The sequence below is a fragment of the Chenopodium quinoa genome, unplaced genomic scaffold (assembly GCF_001683475.1).
Source record: "Chenopodium quinoa cultivar QQ74 unplaced genomic scaffold, ASM168347v1, whole genome shotgun sequence".
NCBI lineage: Eukaryota > Viridiplantae > Streptophyta > Magnoliopsida > Caryophyllales > Amaranthaceae > Chenopodium > Chenopodium quinoa.
Window position 1 is genome coordinate 4,722,774 of NW_018743199.1, and position 19,387 is coordinate 4,742,160.

The 19,387-nt window shown below is 36.7% G+C and overlaps 1 protein-coding gene across 1 annotated transcript; it reads right to left on the reverse strand.

Annotated features, from left to right (window-relative positions):
* Positions 1 to 25: 25 nt before the first annotated feature.
* LOC110733645 (aspartate aminotransferase, chloroplastic-like) lies at positions 26 to 18,868 on the reverse strand. The gene is made up of 12 exons (XM_021913723.1): positions 18,726 to 18,868; positions 18,497 to 18,556; positions 18,333 to 18,410; positions 17,619 to 17,813; positions 17,319 to 17,357; positions 17,142 to 17,231; positions 16,853 to 16,961; positions 16,632 to 16,741; positions 1,980 to 2,123; positions 1,169 to 1,335; positions 503 to 767; positions 26 to 404 (listed from the first exon to the last, which is right to left on the reverse strand). Exons 2-12 carry the CDS (start codon positions 18,554 to 18,556, stop codon positions 273 to 275), a joined length of 1,389 nt encoding a protein of 462 aa, XP_021769415.1. The 5' UTR covers positions 18,726 to 18,868; the 3' UTR covers positions 26 to 272.
* Positions 18,869 to 19,387: the final 519 nt, after the last annotated feature.

Genomic DNA, 19,387 nt, shown 5'->3' on the forward strand with positions numbered 1-19,387 from the left:
GTGGGAGATCTTGTGGAAAGTTTCAGAGAGAGAAATTTGGTAATGATCATCAAGTAGTACATATACAGAAAATGTTCATAACAATGGAGTTTTCAAAGTAAGATAATTGTTACAAATATAACCCTCCAAACAAAACTAATAACAGTGCACATTGCTTCAAGAAGAGAGCACATAGTGTACATTATTACAAATTCTCGCAGTCAAGATGAACACTCACCAAAAATTTTGAAGGTGTATTCCTAGCCTTCATGCGTGTAGTTTATAATTATCTTTTAACTAACATTGTAGTATGAGTCGATGATGGCATCAGCAAGATACTCACATTTAGCAGCGGATAAACCAGCCAGTGATATTCTCCCGTCCTTTGTCATGTATATATGCCACTTATCCGTCATATTATCACTCTGGTAAAAACAAGTGGATGAAATGAGTAATGGTACATTCGCAGATAGATGCTAATTTGACAGATCTCAATAATACTACAACCTGGAAAGAAAATTACCTGAGCTTTGTTTAGGCCAGTGAATGAGAACATGCCTATCTGTTTAAGAATAAATGACCAATCCTTCCCACTCTTATCTTTTGAAGTGATGTTGTCGTACAACAACTGCCTTACACTCTTTATCCTACCAGCCATCATTTCCATCTCTTCTTTCCATTCATTGAAAAGCTCTGGATTGCCCACAACGTCAGCAACAATCCTAGCCCCATGAACGGGAGGATTTGAGTACATAGGTCGTGCAATCCTTTTCAATTGGCTCTTTACCCTGAAAGATTACACCAGCTCTTTCAGTAAAATTAAATTAAACAAGACACAAAACTAGTTTCCTCTGTTGGAAAGTTTCCATTTTGGTGCCTTGAAGTATGACATGTCTCACGCAACTCCTAATTTCACATTAGGAATCTTGAATGTCAAGTCATAATGTAAAGGGAATTTGGACGGTGATAGTGTTAGGTCACTAAAGTCAAAATAACTTTATAATCTCAGGTCACCAAGTAAAATATATAAATTGCAGAAAGTAATAGTAAAACGGATATTATCAGAGCTTCAAGCTCATCACGCATAAGTTTTAGTTTCTGTGATCAGCATGCTTAATCCAACAAAGCATGATTTTGTGAAAGCTGAGAATTGAAAAATTGAAGTAAGAATGCAAGAACTTGTTTTTACCTAGCAGCAGCATCTGCCGATGAGCAGACAACATTGATTGCACCAATTCTTTCCGAGTAAAGACCAAGATTTTTACTGTAAGATTGAGCAACCAGTAATTCCATACCACGAGCAGCAAACATCCTCATAGATGACGCATCTTTGTCAAGGCTACCACTTGCAAAACCCTACAACACAGATTACCAAGTGATTAAATAGGAGTTGCTTTGAAAGTTCCACACAGCGCAGGGAACTGAATAATCACTATGACATGTAGTAAGGGATTTGACCGTAAGGGAAGGAGGAAGATTTTTGTGGATGACTATAGCAAATAATCACTTTTGGTTCATTTAGCTAACCTCACTTATGGGATTAAGGCTTTGATTGATTGATATGACATGTAGTTAGGATGACAGGATTTTCAAATCAAGCATACTTTAAAAGAGGGAGGAAAATGGAGAGGCTGAATGGCTCCCAAAGAGTAGATATAACAATAATTTTTTTTTGTTTGTTTGTAAATTTCTACGTTGTTCCTTGTATTGAATGACAACGTGGGTTTAGTCAAATAAGAATATTACTTCAAAAGATCTCCTAATTCAGGTTTCTCATCCTTATAAAGAAAAGATCACACAAAAAACAACCTTTGTCTGGTTTTAATAATTTTAGGTTCTGGTCAGTGACTTTCCAATACTTTATCAGCATGGCACTTCAGAAATCAAAGGCATATCAAAATTTTTAAGACTGCTAGAAACTTTACACTTCACCAATGTAGATGCTTGTGCTGATTAATGAACATAATTGATGCAAGTTATTGAACATTGAAGAGAAATACCTGATAAGCAACATCAAAGAATGGAATATGGCTCTTCTCCTGAATGACATCAGCAATTTTTTCCCATTGTTCAGGAGTTGGATCAATTCCGGTGGGGTTGTGTGCGCAGCCATGGAGTAAAATAAATGATCCTTCAGGAGCTGCCTGAAATCATAAGAATCTTAGTAATTAAGTTAAAAAAATCCAGATAAATAAGCAATTACGAAAAAAGATTACTTTCTAATGGAATTCCACATCCGAACTCAAATCTTCAAGTGTCAAGCAGGTCTAAGAAGTATATAAAAGTCACCAATATAAGAGTATTTAAATTTCAGCTTATAGAGTCCATCTCTAATGAAGCAAAAAGAGTCATCATAAACAATTTGTAACTAAGGTAATACCAGTACTCCATAATAGACAGAATAAAGATGAATATATTTTTGGAAAATTTCACAAGAATAATCCAACCTTTCGCTGGTTCTCCCAAAATAATCCAATTTTTGGATTAACCCTGAATAATCCCACCTTTACCTATTATTCTCCCACACCACCCCTAACAGGTCACCATACCCCCTAAGACCGGTTGCCAAGCCATGTGTTAGCTTCTAATTATTTTTTTTTTAATTTTTTTTACTTAAAACTTAATTTTAAAATAATCCTAAAAAATGAAAAAAATATATAAAAAATCCCAAAAAATTGAAAAAAAAAAAAAACAGAAACCCACCCTTAGCTTCCCACCATAAACCCCACCGTCAATCCACCATCATCCGCACCGCCACAGCCCCACAACACCACCGTTGATCCACCCACCGACCAACCATCAACCAAACCAAAAACCCCCACCGTCCCAAATTCCGTCTTCCCGTGACAAAATCAACCAGCCCACAAACCTCCGAGCACCATTAACCAACCCACAAACCTCCGCATCACCATCAACCAACCCACAAACCCCCTCCTGCCTCCACTTTCAAAACCTCCCTTTCCCCGTTTTCCTTCTTTCTCCCTTCGTGGTGGTGATTGTGGTTTGTAATATGGAGAAAAGATGAAGGAGGTGGTTGACTTGCTGGTGGGACGAAAATGGAGGTGGTGGTCATTGTGGTTCGTGGTGATGGAGAAAGGATGAAGGAAGAGGTGGTAATAAGAGCTATCAAAAGTTGACCCGACCAAAAATACCGACTAAAACCCGATTATTAACCGACCCATCTGAACCCGAAAAAATGGTGACCCAAACCTGACCTGAAACCAACCCTAGACCCGAGATGACCCGAGTATGTGAGACCTGAACCCGAACATGAACTGACCTGGAGATGACCCGACCCTTATTGACCTAAATTGAACCCGACTAGAACCGAAATTGACCCAAACCCGTTTTATCCCAACTTGTTACTAACCTCACCTGAATTCAACCCAACCCGTTCCTAACCCGACCCGAATTTAACCCAACCTGCTACAAACCCGACCTGAAATCAACCTGACTTGTTATTGACCTGACCAAATTCAACCCGACTTGTTATTGACCCGACCCAAATTTTACCAGATCTATTACTAACCCGACCCAAAAACTCAACCCGATCTGCTACTAACCCGACTCAAAATCAACACGACTTGTTATTAACCCGACCTAAATTCAACCCAAATTGTCCCCGACCCAATTTCAAATTACCTTAAATGCAATTTTGACCACCTTATTATTGTTGATCAAAGCATTTTGTCTAGGGAGACTAAGTCGGTCCAGGTAGTAAAAGAAAGGAACATCATCCTCAAATTTAAGAGTTAAATATAGTATGTATTTGTTGTATGGTTAAAGGAGATAATTATCTTCCTAAATTATAAACTATAGTTCCCTATTATATTCCCATATATATTATAGTCAAAGGAAATAATTAGCTTGATAAAAGTGATAATTATCTATTTATAGTTAGGTTAACTCGAATATGACCTTGGATATGACCCCACCTAATTGTAACCTGAAAATTATTGACTTGAACATAACCCGACTTAGAAATGACCCAACCTGATTATAACCCGCAAATTATTGACTTGAATCAAATCCGACCTGAACCTGAAAATAACCTGACTGGAAAATGACCCGACTTGAACCCGCAAATTATTGACTTGAACTGAATCCAACTTGGACTAGAGAATGACCTGATTTGAAAATGACCCGACCTGATTATAACCCGCAAATTATTGACTTGAACTGAACCCGACTCAAACCCGAGAACGACCCAGATTTTAACCCGCAAATTATTGACTTGAATCGAACCCGACTCGAACCCGAGAATTACCCTAACCCGTTTTAACCCGTGAAAACCCGAAATTAAACCCGACTTATTGTTCACCCGACCCGAATGTAACCTGACCTATTATTAACCCGACCTAAACCCGACCAAAACCACATAAAAAGCATGCCCGCCGTGACACGCCTCAAGCTTGACCCAACCCAAACCCTGAATAAGTTGTAGAATTAATCCGAATTGACCCGACTCACTCTTACCGACCCAAACCCGACCCGTTTACCCGAATTGACAGCTCTACCCGAAACCTCTAAAATTTCTCAAAAAGCGTGGATATTAACCTTCAGTTTTGGAATTTTTTTGACTTTTTTCACCCGAAAGTAAAAATTGCCGAAATGTTTACCATGGTCTCTAATACCCTCCGGGAGTCCAACTGGTTGGCTGGCTGGCTAGAACCATCCAATTTGCCTTTAAACGACCAATTTACCAGTTTATAACTTGCACCAATTTCATTAAATCAAACTTACAACGAACATTTATGATAACATAAAATGATCATATATGGAACCAAACGACATTATATGACCCTGAGATGTATCCCCTAAAATCTCAATACTTTTCGGCACCGGACCCCAAAACATTCGAAATTTCTCAAAAAGCATGGATATTAGCCTTCAATTTTGGAATTTTTTGACCTTCTTTTGCCCGGATATAAAAATTGCATAAATGTTTACCATGGTCCCAAATATCCTCCGGGAGTCCAATTGGGTGGGTGAAATCATCCAATTTGCCTTTAATTGACCAATTTACCGGTTTACAACTTACACTGATTTCATTAATTCAAGCCTACCACGAACATTTATGACAAAAAATAATGATCATATATGGTTCCAAACGACATTATATGATCCCGAGATGTATTCCCTAAAATTTCAAGACTTTTCGACACTGGGGCCTCGAAGACTCCAAAAATTCTAAAAAAGCGTGGATATAGCCTTCAAAATTTTGAAGTATTTAACTTTTTTTCGCTCGGAAATAAAAATTGCCGAAATGTTTACCATAGTCGCTAATACTCTACGGGAGTCCAATAGGGTTGGGTGGAACAATCCAATTTGCCTTAAAGGGGCTAATTTACCGGATTAAAACTTGCGCCGATTTAATTAACTCAAGCCTATTACAAACATTATGACAACATATAATGATCATATATGGTTCCAAACGACATTATATGACCTCACGATGTATCCCCTAAAATCTAAAGGCTTTTCGACATCGGCCCTCGAAAAACTCAAAAAATTATCAAAAAGTGTGGATATTAGACTTCAATTTTAGAATTTTTTTACATTTTTTCGCTCAAAAATAAAAATTGCCGAAATATTTACTATGGTCCCTAATACTCTTCGGGATTCCAATTGAGTGGGTGGAACCATCCTATTTGCCTTTAAACCACCAATTTAATTACTGGTTTAAAACTTGCACGGATTTCTTTACCTGAAACTTAACACGATATTATATGACCCCGAGATGTATCCCCTAAAGTCTCATTTCTCTTCGACATCCTTTGAAATTTCTACAAAAACATGGATCTTAGCCTTTAATTTTGGAATTTTTTGATATTTTTTTCGTATGGAAATAAAAATCGCCGAAATGTTTACCATGATCCCTAATACCCCCGGGAGTCCAATTGGATGGGTGGAACTATAAAATTTGCCATTAAACGTCCAATTTACCGATTAACAACTTGCACTTATTTCATTAATTCAAGACTACCACGAACATTTAAGACAACAAATAATGATCATATATAGTTACAAACGACATTATATGACTACGAGATATATTCCATAGAATTTAAAGACTTTTAGACACCGGGCCCCAAAGACTCCAAATTTCTCAAAAAACGTGGATATTTGCCTTCAATTTTTGAATTTTTTTGACTTTTTTTCTCCCACAAATACAATTGACGAAATATTTACCATGGTCCCTTATACCCTCCGAGAGTCCTATTAGGTGGGTGGAACCATCCAATTTTCCTTTAAACGACAAATTTAGCGATTTACAAGTTGCACCGATTTCATTATCTCAAGACTACTAAGAAAGTTTATGACAACATATAATAATCATATATGGTTCCAAACGGCATTATATGACACCAAGATGTATTCCCTGGAATTTCAAGACTTTTCGACACGGAGTCCCGAAACCTTCAAAATTTCGCAAAATGCGTGAATATTAATCTTTAATTTTGGAATTTTTTGACTTTTTTTGCCCGGAAATATAAATTGCCTAAATGTTTACTATAGTCCCTAATACCCTCTGCGAGTCCAATTGGTTGGGTGCAACCATCCAATTTGCCTTTAAACGGCCAATTTACCGATTTAACACTTGCACCGATTTCATTAATTCTAGCCTACCACGAACATTTATGACAATATAAAATGATCATATATGATTCCAAACGACATTTTATGACTCAGAGATGTATCCCCTAAAATCTCAAGCCTTTTCGACACCGGACCCCGAAACCTCCAAAATTTCTAAAAAGCTTGGATATTAGCTTTAATTTTTGAAATTTTTGATTTTTTTTTTTCGCTCGGAAATAAAAATTGCCGAAATGTTTATCATGGTCCCTTATACCCTCTGGGGGTCCAATTGGGTGGGTGGAACAATCCATATTGCCTTTAAACGAACAATTTACCGATTTACAAATTGCACCGATTTCATTAATACAAGCCTACCACGAACATTTATGACAACATATAATGATCATATATGGTTCCAAACGACATTATATGACCCTGAGATGTATCTCCTAAAATGTCAATCCTTTCCGACACCTGGCCCTGAAACCTCAAAAATTTATCAAAAAACGTGGATATTAGCCTTCAGTTTTTGTATTTTTTGACTTTTTTTTGCCCGGAAATAGAAATTGCCGAAATGTTTTCCATGGTCCCTAATACCCTCCGAGAGTCCAATTGGGTGGTTGGAACCATCCAATTTCCCTTTAAACGGACAATTTATCGGTTTACAACTTGTCGATTTCATTGACTCAAGTCTACCACGAATAGTTATGACAACATATAATGATCATTTATGCTTCCAAACGGCATTATATAACCCCAAGATGAATCCCCTAAAATGTCATTTCGTTTCGACATCGGACCCTGAAACATTCGAAATTTCTAAAAAAACATGGATAATAGCCTTCAATTTTAGAATTTTTTTGACTTTTTTTCGAACAGAAATAAAAATTGCCGAAATGTTTACTATAGTCCCTAATACTCCCCGTGAGTCTAATTAGAAAGATGGAACCATCCAATTTGCCTTTAAAAGTCCAATTTACTGGCATACAACTACCACAAACATTTATAACAACAAAATGATAATATATGGTTCCAAACGACATTATATGATCCCGAGATGTATTCCCTAAAATTTTAAGACTTTTTGACATCGGGCCACGAAAACTCCAAAAATTCTAAAAAATCGTTGATATAACCTTCAATTTTTGAAAATTTTGACTTTTTTTTTTCGCCCAGAAATAGAAATTGACGAAATGTTTATCATGGTCTCTAATACTCTACGAGAGTCTAATTGGGTTGGGTGGAACCATCCAATTTGCCTTTAAGGGGCCAATTTACCAGTTTAACTTGCGCTGATTTCTTTAACTCAAGCCTACCACAAACATTTATGACAACATATAATGATCATATATGGTTCCAAACGACATTATTTGACCTCGAGATATATCCCCTAAAATCTAAAGGCTTTTCTACATCGGGCCTTGAAACCTCAAAAATTTCTCAAAAAGTGTGGATATTAACCTTCAATTTTGGAATTTTTTTACTTTTTTTCGCTCAGAAATAAAAATTGCCGAAATATTTACTATGGTCCCTAAACCCTCCGGGAGTCTAATTGGATGGGTGGAACCACCTATTTGCCTTTAAACCGCCAATTTAATTACCGGTTTACTACTTGCACGGATTTCAATAACTGAAGCTTACCACGAACAGTTATGACAACATATAATGATCATTTATCGTTATAAACGACATTATATGACCTCGAGATGTATTACCTAAAATCTCATTTCTTTTTGACACTGGGCCCCGACACCTTCGAAATTTCTAAAAAAACCATGGATATTAGCCTTCAATTTTGGAATTTTTTGACTCTTTTTTTTCGCACGAAAATAAAAATTACCAAAATGTTTACTGTGGTCTCTAATACCCCAGTCCAATTGGATGGGTGGAACCATCCAATTTGCCATTAAACGTCCAATTTAACGATTAACAACTTGCACGGATTTCATTAACTCAATGCTACCACGAACATTTAAGACAACAAATATTGATCATATATGGTTCCAAACGACATTATATGACTCCGAGATATATTCCCTAAAATTTCAAGACTTTTAGACACCGTGCCCCGAAGACTCCAAATTTCTCAAAAAGCATGGATACCCGCCTTCAACTTTTGAATTTTTTTGACTTTTTGTCGCCCGGAAATAAATATTGACTAAATATTTACCATGGTCCCTTATACCCTCCGGGAGTCTTATTTGGTGGGTGGAACCATCCAATTTACCTTTAAACGACAAATTTACCGATTTACAACTTGCACCGATTTATTACCTCAAGACTACCACGAAAATTTATGACAATATATAATGATCATAAATGGTTCCAAACGGCATTATATGACCCCGAGATGTATTTCCTGTAATTTCAAGACCTTTTGACACGGAGTTCCGAAACCTTCAAAATTTCGCAAGATGCGTGGATATTAGTCTTCAATTTTGGAATTTTTTAACTTTTTTTTGCCCAGAAATAAAATTTACCAAATTGTTTACCATGGTCCCTAATACCTTCTGCAAGTCCAATTGATTGGGTGGAACCATCAAATTTGCTCCATTTACCGATTTACAACTCGCACCGATTACATTAATTCTAGCCTACCACGAAAATTTAAAACAATATAAAATGATCATTTATGGTTCCAAACGACATTTTATGACCCAAAGATGTATCCCCTAAAATCTCAAGCCTTTTCAACACCGGACCCCTAAACCTCCAAAATTTCTCAAATGGATATTAGTCTTTAATTTTTGAAAATTTTAAATTTTTTTCACCTGGAAATAAATATTGCCGAAATGTTTACCATGATCCCTAATACCCTTTGGGAGTCCAATTGGGTTGGTGGAACAGTCCATATTGCCTTTAAACGAACAATTTAACGATTTACAACTTGCGTCGATTTCATTAACTAAAACCTACCACGAACATATATGACAACATTTAATGATCATATATGGTTCCAAACGGCATTAGATGACCCGAAGATGTATCCCCTAAAATTTCAAGACTTTTCGACTTTTCGCCACTGGGCCACGAAACCTCCAAATTTTCTCAAAAGAGCGTGGATATTAGCCTTCAATATTTGTATTTTTTTTTACTTTTTTTCGCCAGAAATTAAAAATTGCCGAAATATTAACCATGGTTCCTAATACCCAACGAGAGTCTAAATGGGTTGGTCGAACCATCCAATTTGCCTTTAAACGACCAATTTACCGATTTACAACTTGCACTGATTTCATTAATTCTAGCCTACCACGAACATTTATGACAATACAAAATGATCATATATGGTTCCAAACGGCATTTTATGACTTAGAGATGTATCCCCTAAAATCTCAAGCGTTTTCGACACCGGACCCCGAAACCTCCAAAATTTCTTAAAAAGCGTGGATATTAGCCTTCAATTTTTTAAAGGAAAAATGGAAATTAAAAATCCAACCTTTGCACTTTTTCCTCCTAAAAATCCAACCTTCATTTTAATCCACAAAAATCCAACCTTTATACCCCCCTTCATCTAAAGGTCCATAACCTGTTGATGATCGATTTTTTAAGTTAGATGCCACGTGTCAACTATTAATAGGTCGATTATAATTTTAATTATTAAAAAAAAATTAATTTAAAAAAAATTTAGAAACCCAGCCCACCCTCCTTCCCAGCCCACCCTATCCCCACCGGCCACTGGAATACCCACCCTCTTCCTCTAAATTATCTGGCAGCCCCAAAAATTTCCGGCAACCACCTCTTCCCCCCCCCCCCCATCTGACCAACCTCCATGATTATTTTTTCAATTTTCTCCATCCTCCATTAAATTCGGACACCATTCCTCACCACCTCCCTTTCCGACCATCCTCCCCTTACCCTCCCTTTCCGTCCACAACCTAGCTCGCACCACCGCCCAACTCTATTTCCACCCTCAAAACCGCACCTGCTCCAACCCTCCAACCCACAAATACGCCAGCCACCAAGAAATAAACCCAGCCAACAACTCCGATCCAAACCCAAACCCCCCGCAAACCGCCCAGCCACCAATTAAAACCGCCCAGCCACGAAAATACTTGCCCACAAATTAAAACAACCTTTGGGCTTTGAAACAGACCGTACCACCCAAAAATTGTCGCCGAAAAACGTCGCAGTATCACAAATTTGGATGCGGTAGTACGTAGAGGAAAGAGGAAATCACTTGGGGTTGGATATTAGAGCGGCAAGAGGGTGGCAATTGGGGTTTCGGGGCGGCAGGTGGGTGGGTCTTGTGGTTTCAAGGGGACAACAGGTGGGTGGGTTGGTTGTTTCCGTTTTTGTGGAGAGAGGAGAGAGAAAGAGGAGTGAGAAGGGAAAGTGAGAAAATTAAAAAAAAAAAAAATTAACCTGTTAATCAGGTTAAAGGTCAAATGGATTTGTTGGAGAAGGGGGGGTATGAAGGTTGGATTTTTGTGGAATAAAATGAAGGTTGGATTTTTAGGAAGAAAAAGTGCAAAGGTTGGATTTTTAATTTCCATTTTTCCTTTTTTAAATTTTTGAAATTTTTTTTGCCCGGAAACAAAAATTGCCGAAATGTTTACCATGGTCCCTAATACTCTCTGGGAGTCCAATTGGGAGGGTGGAACCATCCATATTGCCTTTAAACGAACAATTATCCGATTTACAACTTGCACCAATTTCATTAATACAATCCTACCACGAACATTTATGACAACATATAATGATCATATATAGTTCCAAACGGTATTATATGACCCTGACATGTATCTCCTAAAATCTCAAGCCTTTTCAACAATTGGCCCCGAAACCTCAAAAATATCTCAAAAAGCGTGGATATTAGCCTTCAATTTTTGTATTTTTTTGACTTTTTTTCGCTCGGAAATAAAAATTGTCAAAATGTTTACCATTGTCCCTAATACTCTCTGAGAGTCCAATTGTGTGGTTGGAACCATCCAATTTGCCTTTAACTGGACAATTTAAAGGATTACAACTTGCAGATTTCATTAATTCAAGCATACGACGAACAGTTATGACAACATATAATGATCATTTATGGCGCCAAACGACATTATATGGACCCCAAGATCTATCCCCTAAAATGTCATTTCTTTTCGATACCGAGCCTCGAAAAATTCGAAATTTCTAATAAAGCATGGATAGACTTCAATTTTTTAATTTTTTGACTTTTTTTCGAATGGAAATAAAAATTGCTGAAATGTTTACCATAGTCCCTAATACCCCCCCGGGAGTCTAATTGGAGAGATAGAACCATCTAATTTGCCTTTAAACGTCCAATTTACCGGTTTACAACTTGCACTAATTTCATTAATTCAAACCTACCACGAACATTTATGACAACAAATAATGATCATATATGGTTCCAAACGACATTATATGACCCCGAGATATATTCCCTATATAACAAGACTTTTCGAAACCGGGCCCCAAAACTCCAAAAATTCTAAAAAAGCGTGGATATAGCCTTCATTTTTGAAATTTTACTTTTGTCGCTCGGAAATAAAAATTGACGAAATGTTTACCATGATCTCTAATACTCTACGGGAGTCTAATTGGGTTGGGTGTAACTATCTAATTTGCCTTTAAAGGGCCAATTTACCAGTTTAAAACTTGTGTCGATTTCTTTAATTCAAGCGTACCACAAACATTTATGACAACATATAATGATCATATATGGTTCCAAACGACATTATATGACCCCGAGATGTATCCCCTAAAATCTAAAGGCTTTTCAACATCATGCTTCGAAACCTTATAAAATTTCTTTAAAAGGCGTGGATATAAGTCTTCAATTTTGGAATTTTTTTACTTTTTTTTTGCCCGGAAATAAAAATTGCCGAAATATTTACTATGGTCCCTAATACCCTCTTGAATTCCAATTGGGTGGGTGGAACCATCCTATTTGCCTTTAAACCGCCAATTTAATTACCGGTTTACAACTTACACATATTTCATTAAGTGAAGCTTACCACGAACAATTATGACAACATATAATGATCATTTATGGTTCTAAACGACATTATATGACCCCGAGATGTATCCCCTAAAATCTAATTATTTATCGACACCGGGCCCCGAAACTTTCGAAATTTCTAAAAAAACATGGATATTAATCTTCAATTTTGGAATTTTTTGACTTTTTTCGCACGGAAATAAAAATTGTCAAAATGTTTATCATAGTCCCTAATATCCCCCCAATTTGCCATTAAACGTCCAATTTAACGATTAACAACTTGCACGGACTTCATTAACTCAATGCTACCACGAACATTTAAGACAACAAATATTGATCATATATGGTTCCAAACGACATTATATGACTCTGAGATATATTTCCTAAAATTTCAAGACTTTTAAAAACCGGGCCCCGAAGACTCCAAATTTCTCAAAAAGCGTGGATACCCGCCTTCAACTTTTGAATTTTTTTGACTTTTTGTCGCCTGGAAATAAATATTGACTAAATATTTACCATGGTCCCTTATACCCTTCGGGAGTCTTATTGGGTGGGTGGAACCATCCAATTTACTTTTAAACGACAAATTTACCGATTTACAACTTGCACCCATTTCATTAACTCAAGACTACCACGAAAATTTATGACAACATAAAATGATCATAAATGGTTCCAAATAGCATTATATGACCCCGAGATGTATTCCCTGGAATTTCAAAACTTTTCGACACGGAGTTCTAAAACATTCAAAATTTCACAAAATGCGTGGATATTAGTCTTCAATTTTGGAATTTTTTCGACTTTTTTTGCCCGGAAATAAAAATAGCCGAAATGTTTAACTTGGTCCCTAATACAATCTGGGAGTCCAATTGGTTGGGTGGAACCATCTAATTTGCGTTTAATTAGTCAATTTACTGATTTACAACTTGCACCGATTTCATTAATTCTAGCCTACCATGAACATTTATGACAATATAAAATGATCATATATGGTTCCAAACGGAATTTTATGACTCAGAGATGTATCCCCTAAAATCTCAAGCCTTTTTGACACCAGACTCCAAAACCTCCAAAATTTCTCAAAAAACGTGGATGTTAGTCTTCAATTTTTGAAAATTTTGAATTTTTTTTCGCCTGGAAATAAAAGTTGCCGAAATGTTTATCATGGTCCCTTAATACCCTTTGGGAGTCCAATTGGGTGGGTGAAACCATCCATATTGCCTTTAAGCGAATAATTTATCGATTTACAACTTGCACCGATTTCATTAATACAAGTCTACCACGAACATTTATGACAACATATAATGATCCTATATGGTTCAAAACGGCATTATATGACCCCGAGATGTATCTCCAAAAATCTCAAGCCTTTTCAACACCTGACCCCGAAACCTCAAAAATTTCTCAAAAAGCATGGATATCCAATTTTATTTCTCAAAAATTTCTCAAGTCTTCAATTTTTGTATTTTTCGACTTTTTTCCGCCAAAAAATAAAAATTGTCGAAATGTTTACCATGGTCCCTAATACCCTTTGAGAGTCCAATTGGGTGGTTGGACCATCCAATTTGCCTTTAAACGGCTAATTTATCGGTTTACAACTTGCCCTGATTTCATTAACTCATACCTACCAAAAACATTTATGACAACATATAATTACCATATACGGTTCCAAACCGCATTATATGAGCTGAAGATGTATCCCCTAAAATTTTAAGACTTTTCGACACCGGGCCCCGAAACCTCCAAAATTTCTCAAAAAGCGTGGATATTAGTGTTCAACTTTGGAATATTTTGACTTTTTTTCGCCTGAAAATAAAAATTGCCGAAATGTTTACCATGGTCCTTAATACTCTCCGAGAGTCTAATTGGGTTGGTGGAACCATCCAATTTGTCTTTAAACGACCAATTTAATTACCGGTTTACAACTAGCACAGATTTCATTAACTCAAGCCTACTACGAACATTTATGACAACATATAATGATCATATATGATTCCAAACAACATTATATTTCCTCGAGATGTATCCCCTAAAATATTAATACTTTTCTACACTGGGCCCCGCAAAATTTCTTAAAAGGCGTGGAAATTAGCCTTCAATTTTGAATTTTTTTTTTTTTTTTTTTGCCAAGGAATAAAAATTGCCGAAATGTTTAACAGGATCCCTAATACCCTCCGGGAGTCCAATTGGGTGGGTGGAACCATCCAATTTGCCTTTAAACGACCAAATTAATGATTTACAATTTGCACTGATTTCATTAATTCAAGCCTACCACGAACATTTATGACAACAAATAATGATCATATATGGTTCCAAACGGCATTATATGACCCCGAGATGTATCCTATAGAATTTCAAGACTTTTCGACACCGCCCATGAAACCTCTATAATTTATCAAAAAACGTGGATATGAGCCTTCAATTTTTGAATTTTTTGACTTTTTTTTCTTGTGGAAATAAAACTTGCCGAAATGTTTTCTATGGTCCCTAATATCCTGCGGGAGTCCAATTGGGTGTGTGCAACCATTCAATTTGCTTTTAAACGGCCAATTTACCGGATTACAACTTGCACTGATTTACCTGTTTACAACGGCCAATTTAATTAACTTGCACCGAACCCGACTTGAACCAAAATTGACCCAAACTCTTTTTAACCCGTCAAAACCCGACTTGTTAAGAACCTGACGTGAATTCAACCCAACCCGTTCCTAACCCGACCCGACTTGAACTAACCTGATTATAACCCGCAAATTATTGACTTGAACCAAACCCGACTTGAACCCAAGAATGACCTGACTTGAAAATGACCTAACCTGATTATAATCCGCAAATTATTGATTTGAACCGAACACGACTTAAACCTGAGAATGAACCGGCCTGATTCCAACCCGCAAATTATTGACTTGAACCGAACCCGATTCAAACTTGAGAATTACCCTAACCCGTTTTAACCCGTAAAAACCCGAATTAAACCCGACCTATTGTTCACTCGACCCGAATGTAACCCGACCTTTTATTAACCCGACCCAAACCCGATAAGAAGTATGACTCGACGTGACCCGACTCAAGCATGACCCAACCCAAACCCGACCTGCATAGGTTATGGAATTAATCTGAATTGACCCGACCCGAGTTGAACAGACCCAAACTCGACCCGTTTACCCGAATTGATAGCTCTAGTGGTAATGGAGGTTAGGATGAAGGTTGTGTTCACGGAGGAAGGAGGAAGAAAGGTGTTCATGGAGGAAGAGAGAGAAAGAAGTGGTCATGGAGGAAAAAAAAGGGGGAAAAATAAATTTCCTAATCTTAAGGTAACCGGTTACTTAGGCTCGGTATAGGAGAATATATGTCAAATGTGGGATTATTAGGGGTTAATCCAAAGGTTGGATTATTTTGGGAGAACTAGCGAAAGGTTGGATTATTCTTGGGAAATTTTCCTATATTTTTTTACTCCTTATCTAGCATGAAGTTGCAGAACGTAAAAGCATTCCAATGAAGGGTTGTGTGAGAAAAAACTTCTTTTTATTAGCAGAGTAGACTGCATATATTTGACCCCTCCACCTTTCCGAGGCAAGGAGCCTCATTCGAGACGTCATAGCCTCCCTTTTATCTAGAGTTGAACGTTTGATACATTTCGATTGCAAAACATTTTTAAATACCTATCCACATTTTGGTTTGCTCCTCATCAACCTCTTTTTCAATACCAAACACATAAGAAAATCACATAAAGTCAATATCGAAGTCTGAAAAGTATCACAATTGAGCTCATAATCTAGAAAACATTTCCAATACCAAACAAAACACATAAGAAAATCACATAAAGTCAATATCGAAGTCTGAAAAGTATCACAATTGAGCTCATAATCTAGAAAACATATTTGTAGTGGGAGTATAAATGTTCCATGCGACAAAACAGCTAAGTATATATCCAAAGGGTAACAAACTGAATTAAATCTAAAACTTCTTAAAGGCTTGTGAAAGGTAGAATCAGAGGAGTCATTAATTTGTGGCAAGCTATGCTCACTCAAATAGAGCCATAGAGGGTAAAAGGAATGAGGAAACATGAACAAGATGATGACTGTTTACTAAAAAATTGCAATGGTCACATAGCACATCTCCATCTTACCTTAATATCCGCTATCATCCCCTCAAAATCCAAACCAACTGTTTTAGGATCATAGTATCTGTACTCAGACCATGGTACTTTGGCATCATTGAAAATATTTTTGTGGTTGCCTGCACCATAAAGAAACTTCAGTCTAGGTCATTATATGCATGGAGAATATGAGTTGATCAAGACATTCTCATTGGATAGGGTTTGAAGGGCTAAAGATACATTATACATACCCCATGTTGGAGAAGATATCAACACTTTTGCCCCAGGGAAATATCGCTCAATGAGTGCTGCTGCAAGGCGAAGAGAGCCAGTTCCTGAAAGACTTTGGACAGTTGCAACCTAGAAAAGAAAACAAGTTCAGCTACATTTCAAATAACACACAGGGCATCCTTTTCCATCTTTTTAAGAACTAGAATAAAATTGAAACAACCCCTTAACCCCCAAATAAAAGGGCAAATCTGTGAGATTATCAACAGCAGGTAATGAAAGAGAGATTAGATGCCTTTTCAGCATACATACTCTTTGTTCTTTCAGAACCGCATTGTCAGCTCCAAACAACAATTCTGCAGTTACTTTGTTAAACGCAGCCAATCCTTCAATTGCCAGATACTGCACAGAGAAATCAACAGGTCGTAAGCACATGATGAGAAAAGTATGAATGGGGAAACTCCACATCCATTCAACAATTCAGCATACCTCCTTGTTTTCTCCTCTCTCCAGCATAAGATTCTCCGCCTGAAAGCAAACTCAAACAAAATCACGTAAGACTCAGGCATTCACGCAAAATAAAAACTAAGCAACATTTGATCCAGAGTAAACAGTAGACTGGAACAAAGAATAGGCACCAAGTTACAACCACCAGTGACTCAAGGAAACATAGCGAAGCAGCGCGTTATCAGTAAAAGACCAAATAAAAAGGATCACTAATTAAAGAAATGCAAAAAAAAAAAAAAAGAAGAAATTAAGTACATACTACACACAAAGACCAAGTCTGACCTTCTTGACAACATTCAGAACGTAAGGCTGGAGTTCTTCGGTTCGATAGGCTCCAACACCAAGATTGAGCTTCTTTTCATCCTTATCAGCTTTAAAAGCTTCCGAAACACCTAAAATAGGGTCTGCAGGAGCCATTGATATACCATCAAAACGAGAAACATTGACGGTGGCAACCATACTAACCCGACTGAAAGACTGCAATAGGAGGACCAAACACATAAAAACAATAAGCATACAATGAAGAACACAACCTTTGTTTATAGTAAAGCTCAACCAATAAAACACTCCAATCCACCCATTCCCCCCCCCCCAGCCTAGAATGATTAAATTGAATATTGTTTACAGTAAAGTTCAGAATCATCCATGAAATTTGGCCACTGATAAAAGCATCATTACACTCAAAGTAACAATTTCAGCATGAAATTAAGATAACGAGGCCCAATATGCAGTAAGATCAATATTACAGCATAAATTGGCATGAACCTCAGTGTATATTGTAGAAATTGAATGAATCAAATTCAGTAACTAAAATGGTTCAATGCAAGCGATAATTCCAAGGAAACTATCAAATTATATAATTATAATGAAATGTCTCTCAAGATCAAAAAATCTTTAAAACGATATAACCAAGATAAAAATAACATCTTTCTGCCAAATCACAGGTAAAACCCAATTGAACAAAAAGATCAAATGTAAATTGGGGTCATTAATTACCTGCAATTTAAAAGCTGCATTTCTCTTATCTCCCTTGATAAAAGCATTGGAATCACAGCTGCTCAATTTCACCCTTCCCTAAAATTATCAAACAAAAAAATCAAAACTTTTTTTAAGAAAAACACAAAGTAATAAAAAAGAAAAGAAGGGGAAGAAGAAGAAACCTTGTTAGATGGAAGTTGAAGAGAAAGAGAAGGAGCAGAAGATGCAATTGATGAAGCCATCTGAAAAACCCACAAAAATTAATCAACAAATTGTGAACCATTTTCTTTCTTTTTCCCTTTTTTTTTGTTTAGATTGTTTTAACCAGGAATTTTCCGAGTGAGATTAATGATGATTGAAAAGATAGTTAAAAGGAAAGAAAAGAAGGAAAGAGGAGAGAGAGAAGAGTACCTTAATTAAAGCTTCAAAGGACAGCAACAGAGGAAGTAAAGATTAAGAGAGAGAGAGAGAGAGAAAGACAGAGTGAGTGAGTGAGTGAGTGGGGAAGAAATGAGTTTGGAAGGGGCGATAATATCCAAAGCATGATAGATGACGTTCTTTCTTATTTGCTCTTGCTCATTTGTTAACCCAGATTACAGATTTTTTGGACTATGTTAAATTGGCCCAATCTGATTTTGGGCAAGATTTTTTTTCAAGCTATTTTTTTGGCCATAGGTTAGCTGCAGCCCCGATCGTATTATCTCATCTCTAAATTAAAAACTTTATTTACGCCATGGTATATGTAGAGGTTAAATATTTTTTATGATTAATTGAAGGTGGATAACAAGTAGGTGTAGTCAATCGGGTGTGTCAGTGTGAGCATGTCAATTAGCTGTAACTTTAAGCATTAGGTCAAAGTATGAGTTGATTTGGTTTATCGGTCTAATTAGATTTAATAAGTTTTGATTGGATGTATTCAGTTGAACTATTGAAGGGAATGCAACCTAAATATGAGGGTCAGTTTTCACAAACTTATTTGCACTTAGCTCATTAAATATGTTAATCCTTGATTTCATCTAACGTGATAGACCAGATCAATAACCCTAAATGAATTGAATTAGCTCTAAATTAGT